The 8,308-nt window shown below is 43.0% G+C and overlaps 1 protein-coding gene across 1 annotated transcript; it reads left to right on the forward strand.

Annotated features, from left to right (window-relative positions):
• Positions 1-6,451: 6,451 nt before the first annotated feature.
• On the forward strand, positions 6,452-7,246 carry LOC134447600 (histone H2B 1/2). The gene has a single exon (XM_063197130.1). It carries the CDS (start codon positions 6,494-6,496, stop codon positions 6,866-6,868), a length of 375 nt encoding a protein of 124 aa, XP_063053200.1. The 5' UTR covers positions 6,452-6,493; the 3' UTR covers positions 6,869-7,246.
• Positions 7,247-8,308: the final 1,062 nt, after the last annotated feature.

An 8,308-nucleotide genomic window follows, 5' to 3' on the forward strand; every position in this document is an offset into this window, starting at 1 on the left:
AGTCGGAGGCGCGCTACCGGCCAATTTGGCTAGTGGATGATTTTTTCTACCAGCCAAAATGATTTTTCACCCGCATTTGGCGTGTTGGCGCCCGTTAATTTAGAGCCCTGAAGATGTCTGCCAACTCTGGAGAGGAGTGTTAAGAAGATATGTACTTTTCAATACCTCGGGGCCCTTTGGCAGGTGGGGTCCCTAGGCTGCAGCCTGTGAGTTAATCCAGCCCTAAGCATGATGCTATCATTAGTTTTTCATTTTATCAGAAAAAGTTATGAGTGTTGTATCATGCCATTGCAAAGCAACATTGTTCAAAAAGTTGCCCTGCATCATAACCTTTGGATTCGAATCCCATACCAGTAGAAAGACTGTGCCTAATATATCACATCACATCACATCACATTACATTTAGCTGATGCGTTCATCTAAGGTGACTCACAGATATTGCAGGGTATTGATTACAGCAGTGGTTCCCAACCTTTTTCTTAAGGGACCCATGTTTTTACTGTTGTAAGCTTTGGTGACCCAACCACGCGAGCGCCCGCACGAGACGGAGTCACAAGATGCCCTCCGTTTCCTGCGAAAACTTATTTTAGTTATTTTATTCCTCAATTCGTCTTTGGTCAAATATAGAATAAATGTTTAATGTAGCACTTACAATTTGTTGCGTCTATGCATTTATTAGTTAAATGCTTTGTCTTTTATTCAACATGGGCTATATATATTGAAAACGAAACCCCTTAAAATCAAGAGGGCTCCGCGACCCCCTGTGGATCTTTGGCGACCCATAAGGGGGGTCCCGACCCATAGGTTGGGAACCACTGGATTAGAGTACCTGGAGCAGTGTGAGGTTAGGTGCCTTGCTGAAGGGACTGGGAGACTGACACACAACCCAAGTGAGCCCAAAGCCATGTCTGGCTTGGTTTCCATAACAACTGGTGACCCAGATTGCCATAAGTACCAGTAAATGTCACTCTTAATTCATTTACATTTATAGAATTCAGTTTTTCATTTTACCAACTTCTGCTTCTCACATCCGGAGTAACCACTTGTTATGGGGACACCAGATAGTATGTCCAAGCTGCTACAGGAAAGTCAGAAGTGTATCTGCATGAGGTCGGAGTTGAAAGACCGTGTCTAACCAGTGGCCATACTATACTATGCAGTCCATATCCAGACACAACGCTGAGGCTGCACAGCAAACTCCGGTATGGGAATGGAAGACAGACACAGAACCAAGAGACCTGTGTTGCAAAAACTGGGCTGCTAGCTGAGTCAGTAGGTGTTGCGTACTATAAGAGCAGAACGAATGCCGCTGACAGCTTTTGCTGGGCCCAGGACAAAGTCATCTGAAAGGGCCCCCTACCCAATACATGCAATGTAATGGGGACCCAATTATGGGCCCCCTGTCTCCCTGGGCTCAGGACAAAGTCATCCGAAAGGGCCCCCTACCCAATATATACAATGTAATGGGGACTCAATTGCAGACCCCCTATCTACCTGGACCAGGGACAACATACCCATTTGTCTCCCTCTGTCGGCCTGTCCCTCCCCTTCACCCTGACCCTCTGATCATGAATAATAGACAATGCAGACTTATTATTAAATAAAAATACAATAAAATGCAGAAATGTTTTCAAACTTCAGGTTCACAAAAATAAAACACTGCTGTGCCTAGGCCTGGGTATTGATTGACAATTTTCGGTTCCGGTTCCATTTCTGGTTCCTTCATTTCTGGTTCCTTCGTTTCGGTTCCGGTACCAGAACGGTTCCATTTTCGGTTCCTAGAAACCCTGAATTAAACCTGCAGTTACCCAAAGTGGCCAGTAGATGGCGTAACAGGTCTGTAAATCATGAGTTTCCCTGCCTGCCACAAGGCGGCGCTCATCGTGACTTAAGCAATGGCGGGTTAAAGGCATTTAATTCTATACAGCATTCATGGTTAATTGCATGCTGCAAGTTGTCCTCTCGGCATGGCAAGTATAATAAACGGTTTTGATACTGATAAATGTAGGTCCTACTCATGTCTGATTAAAATTGTTCTGCTGTACGGTGCAACTTCACTTCTGTTACCAATAGCGTGCCTGACATGATTTTTTAATGTAGCCTACGCTACCCAGTCTGTCGACAGCTGGGGCTTTTCTACTAGGTTCTGCAGAACTGTTCTAACACAACTAGGCTTCATAAATAGCCTATTCATGAAACTTGACGGGGGCTCGATGGTGCTGTCTCGCACGCATTTCCATACAGGGACTAGAACTGGGCCGTATGATCAGCTGCTGCAAGCGACAACACTGTGCTTTCACGCCATGGTGAATCTAAGCTAAAGAGTCCTAATCTAAACGTTATGAAGAGTTCAGATGCAAAACCCTTTTAAGTGCCATTTCAGAAAATAATCTTAATTCATTTTTATTTAATACAAAGCTATCAAAATTGCAATTTTTTTAATTTTATTTATGTAATATAACTATTTATATGTATTATCAAGTACATGAATGTAAACCAAACCAACAACGGGTTTCTTTAAAAATATAAAAGTGCAGGTCTTCAGAAATGGAGTTAGGGGGTTTTGCATCTGAACTCTTCATATATAGGCCTAAATATATATATAACCAGCGATCTCCTTCTCCTACAGACATGTGTTAGGGCTTGTTCGAAAGCTGCGAATCTGAGCTTTTTACAGTTTTTCACGGCACGTTTTTATGTTCATTCATTCAAAAGTTATTGAACTGTAAGCGGCCGCTGAGCAAGTGAAAAAATAGCGCTTTCCAACCATTTTTTTATCTCGTCATTTTTTCCTAACAGCCAGCGATCTCCTTAACCTAGACCTACAGACCTGTGTTAGGGCTTGTTCGAAAGCTGAGATTTTCAGCTTTTTACAGTTTTTTACGGAACGTGTTTATGTTCTTTCATTCAAAAGTTATTGAACTGTAAGCGGCCGCTGTTGCAAGTGAAAAAATAGCGCTTTCCAACCATTTTTTTTATCTCGTCATTTTTTTCCAAACAGCCAGCGATCTCCTTAACCTATACCTACAGACATGTGTTAGGGCTTGTTCGAAAGCTGAGATTCTTAGCTTTTTACAGTTTTTTACAGAACGTTGTTATGTTCTTTCAATCCACAGTTATTTAATCTTAAGCGGCCGCTAGGCTACTTCAAGTAAACAATGGCGTTATTCTCCAGCCGGATAGAGAGGAAATCTTTTTTGTCGCTGCTCTTTGTTCCCTCGAATTAATCCGACGGTCTAAATAGGCTACATTTGTACGTCCCAAACACAAGACCAGTTCTTTCTAAGTTAGCTCTTTTCATGGAAAAACATGTTTCCAAGGAGTCAGAGACATCTTCCTGAAGAGTAAATGAGGTGCGAAACGGGAAGAGGAGGAGCGTGGTCAGTTTGTGACACTTGTGATTGGCTGAAATGGCCGTGTGCTTAAACACACATTTGATGGCTCTGACAGTCAGACTTCAGGAACCGAAACGTGGAACCGACAGACAAGGCACGTTTCAATACCAAGTAGAACCTTAGCTTTTAATTCGGTTCCATCAAAGAATTGAATTTCGGTACCCAGTCCTAGCTGTGCCCCCCCCGGATCCTGACATCGGCTCTCTACTGGTGGCTAAGAGCATTAGCCTAGTGCAGTGATTCTCAAACTTTTTCAGGCCGAGGACCACTTTGTCCCCCCAAAAATGTTCAGGGACCACCTGTCAACCGAATTGACAGTTGACGGGTGATAATTTGACACTGCTAATTTCAATGCAGATCACTTATTTTTACTCACATGTATTATGTGGTTATTTTGATGAAAAAACGGCTACAGCTATGCTTATCTTTGTAATAATGTTACAAATATAGCCTACTGCTAGCTGGTGTTGGAAAATTAGAAATCCCCGTACGGAGCACCTGAGCTGTGTCGCGGATCACTAGTGGTCCCCGGACCACACTTTGAGAATCACTGCTTAGTGCAGTCTAATGCCCTCCAGACTTAGCGCTGCCTAATCTGCACAGGCAACACGCACCCTACAGACGATTTGTGTTCTCCTAACCCAACTCTTCATAGAATATATCCATTTTTGTCCCAAAAAAAGTGGTAGAGTATAACTCTTGTAAGTGTTGAATTAACACAAGAAGAACGTAGCTGAATAATTCACTGTTTTCATTTCAACACCCAGCAAGTTGACTTAGTTAACACTATAGGCTATAGAATAGAATCGTGTACAGTATGTTCCGAATAGTGCTGAATTGATGCTATAACATTTACTGTGTACCAGCCGAGGCTGAAGTCTGCACTATGCACAAGTGTGGGTAACGCTTTACTTTACAGTACAGTTACCATTATGTAATTACTGTGTACTTTCTGTGTAAAAACAGGGTAACAGAGAGAAGTTACATAGTATCTAAAGGGTAAAAAGGGGGTAAATACCATGAATGGGGTAACAACAGGGTAACAGAGAGAAGTTCGATGATTAGAGGGTTAAAAAATACCCAGTAGTTTCATAGTAATTCTTGAGATATGTGTATTACATGGTATTTACTTTGTAATTATCCCCTTTTACCTGCTAGATACCATGTAACGTCTTTCTGTTACCCTGTTGTTACACAGAAAGTACACAGTAATTACTGTACCGTAAAGTAAAGCGTTACCGGCCAAAGACTGCACATCACTTACATGTGTGTGCATTCACTCTAGGCGGCTGTGCTTTGCTTCTCCTGTTCTTTTTTGAAGCCATTCTTCAATAGATAACACTGGGCTGAGTGACATCATCTTCAAATGGTGTTTTGGTAAGGGGGTATGCTTTGTCAGACTGCTGTGCAGTCTCCATAGCCACAGGTCTTATCATTTTGCGGCAATAGGGCATTGCAAACAGTGTCATTAGCCATTTCATCCACAAAGTGCGTCTGCAGAAAAAGGTGAAAAGACACATCTTCATGTTCATCTACAAATTACATGTGGATTTTTTGCAATAAGAAAAAGGGAAGAATATCCAAACACCACAGAAGCTCCCTTGTCGTGAGACACCTGACGAAGACCTTATAGGTCGAGACGTTGTGTCAGCTTTTCACACATTATATCACAACAAGGGAGCTTCTGTGATGTGCGGATAGCCCCCCCCCCCTTCCCAACACACACACACACACACACACACACACACACACACACACACACACACACACACACACACACACACACACACACACACACACACACACACACAGTGTGCTGACCCATTGTCATTTCTTCTCCATTTTTATCTGCTTGATGCAACACCAGCTATACTTAAGTACTCATTCTAATCTTTTTGTATTCAAACATGCACATAATCTTTTCTATATACAGTATTATATCTCCTCAGGAGAAGTGGGTGGACTGCATACCCCCGCGTACCACGCCCATTATACCCCCACATATCCAATGTGGATTACCTTGACAAATTAGACAGGGACTTAACATTCTCATGGTATCTCCAGTAGATTGTAGGCTGAAAAAGCAGACCTTCACGTAGTCTCATAGCATATGAGAATCAAATGAAAAGTTGCATAGTATTGCTTTAAGAGAGATAGTTTTGGATCCTCTATGTAGTCGATAGGGTTGTTAACATTTACACTTTTTTCATCACTATGGTGTGTGTGTGTGCATGCGTGTGTACGTGTGCGTGTGCGTGTGCGTGTGCATGCGTGTGTACGTGTGTGTGTGTGTGTGTGTGTGTGTGTGTGCGCACGCGCACCAAACCCAGTAGAGATATATGTAATATAGGGTTGGCCTACTATTTCTAGACACAACTGACCTACACAGAAGCAATACAGTCCCGATAATGCAGGGGTGGGGAACCTATGTCTCTAGGACCGTTTACGGCCCTTGAGGCCGCTTTATACGGCCCCTGATATAATTTTAATGTAATGCAGGTTCACATGAAATATGACATATTTTGTAGAGGAATCCTACAAATTACATTTGCAATACAATTAAGTTACATTCAGGGGACCTAGAGAAGGTGGGGTCTGTTTTAAAGGTATCTGCCTTATAGGCCTAAAGTGCAGGGGGAAATCCTGGTTTGTGTTATAGTACGGCCCTTGGAGGAATTTGAAGAGGGCCCTTGAATGAAAAAGGTTCCCCACCACTGCGATAATCTGTCGGCAACTGCCAATCCGGGCCTTTGGTGTTTTACGCACGGGCACACAAACAAAGATCATTCACTCAGAAAATTGTACTTTCTGTGTCTGAACAAATCTTAATATTTCACATAGGCCAAAATTATTTTTGAGTGATTGGTAAACTGAAATGAGCGGGAACAAAGAACACAGGAAGCAGCAGTAAACCGCGAGGACTGTGGGGTAGAGTTGGGCACCACCCACGTCGTTGTTAGTAACCAATCGTGTCTCAGCAGTTCAACGTTGTTCAGTAGACGTGGAGTCTCCGTTCTTAATTTGCATACAGTGGCTATATATTCTATGTTTTCCACAGAGGTCGCGTTACTACACGATTGAAAGCTGCCTGCGAGAGAATGCCTGACCCAGCGAAGCCCGCACCCAAGAAGGGATCTAAGAAGGCCGTGTCGAAGACGGCGGGGAAAGGCGGAAAGAAGCGCAAGAGGACTAGGAAGGAGAGTTATGCTATCTACGTGTACAAAGTTCTGAAACAGGTTCACCCCGATACTGGAATCTCTTCGAAGGCGATGGGTATCATGAACTCTTTCGTCAACGACATCTTTGAGCGCATTGCCGGTGAGGCCTCCCGCTTGGCTCACTACAACAAGCGTTCGACCATTTCCTCCAGGGAGATCCAGACCGCAGTGCGCCTGTTGCTGCCCGGTGAGCTCGCCAAGCACGCCGTGTCCGAAGGAACCAAAGCCGTTACCAAGTATACCAGCTCAAAGTAAACAACTTCCCGCATCTCAAAGGCTCTTTTAAGAGCCACCCAAATGTATCCCACGAAAAGCTTTTTCCTAACAAAACTTTTATTAGTAATATGCCTATGTTGATGTGGCTGTACCATGACCGGCCTTACTTACAGGTGCACTGTGAAGAATGTGGCCAATGGGTATTGCACATGCTGCTGAAAAGAGACATTTGCGAATGGGCAGCATGAATTCTGGAAATAAACCACAAAACGGTGCACCTATAAAATGTTTACTGTATGAAGTAGCACAGTGCATGTGGTGTGGTTGCTGACTCGTGCAGTGCAACGCTACCCGACCCTTTTCTGTAGTCCAAATAATGCAAAGCAATAAAGACAAATGGTGTGCTCCACTTGTAAAGGTGTCTCTTGTTTGATGACTGAGAAATATGCTGTAGTTTGATGTTACATTTGCTTTCCCAATTAGTCCATCTTATAGTCCTATAGGCTACAGGCCTACAACGTGGCCTGTAGGCTATAGGCACAGCTCTAAATAATCTTTACTCATCACCAGACAAAATGTATGATGGTTTTACTAGCCAAACACACGCACTCAATAATGGGTCAAAGTGGCTACTAGTAAGTTAGTCTTTTCTACCAGCCCAATTGCAATTTCACCAGCATTTGGCTGGTGTTAATTTACAGCCCTGGGTCTAGGCCTAAACAAATACAAATAACTGAGGTTTAAAAGCATTTTTGCTCCAAAATAGTTCTTAAAATATGAATACAAACCAATTGAATTGAAACTGTAAAAAGTGCTATAATTGGCACTATATAGGCTACATAAGTTGCATCCAGAAAACATCCAATTGTACAAGAAGTAAGCAGAATGGAGTAGTCTACATGTCAAAAGCACAAATACCTACCAACAAAAACGCAAAATAGCATATCCAGGAATACCTCTTTAGTCTGAGCAAGGCAACCCTAAACCACAGTTACTGTGTAACCCATAACCCAAAGTCAAGGGGCAAACCTTAACAACAATCTTCACACTTGAGGGGAAATGATGGATAGTGGTATTTTAAATAAATCCAGGTGAGGTTAGCAACCCTATAGACCAGTGGTTCCCAACATTTTTCTGACGGACCCATATTTTTTTATGATTGTAAACTTTGGGGATCTCCCCCATGCCGTGCTGCACAAAAAACGTTCACATCACACACTGTCTTACTCATCATGATAACCGACTTATTTGTCTATCTAATTACATAAGATGTTAAAAGTGTGGACCTTGAGTTTTGTCGTTTTGCCACACATGATTTAAATGCTTTCTCATTACACATTCTCATTACATTACAATTCGGCACCAAGATGGCTTTGCGACCCACTGTGGATGTTTGATGACCCCTTTGGGGGTGGGGGTCCACTGCTAAGAGAGGGGGGGGGGGGGGGGGGTGATCAGAGACTGCAGGGGGTCTGTGGA

The sequence above is a fragment of the Engraulis encrasicolus genome, chromosome 1, assembly GCF_034702125.1.
Source record: "Engraulis encrasicolus isolate BLACKSEA-1 chromosome 1, IST_EnEncr_1.0, whole genome shotgun sequence".
NCBI classification, from domain to species: Eukaryota; Metazoa; Chordata; class Actinopteri; order Clupeiformes; family Engraulidae; genus Engraulis; species Engraulis encrasicolus.

What these genes read in the sequence shown, in the direction of transcription:
- LOC134447600 (XM_063197130.1), top strand. Translation starts at nt 6,494, where the DNA reads ATGCCTGACCCAGCGAAGCCCGCACCCAAGAAGGGATCTAAGAAGGCC.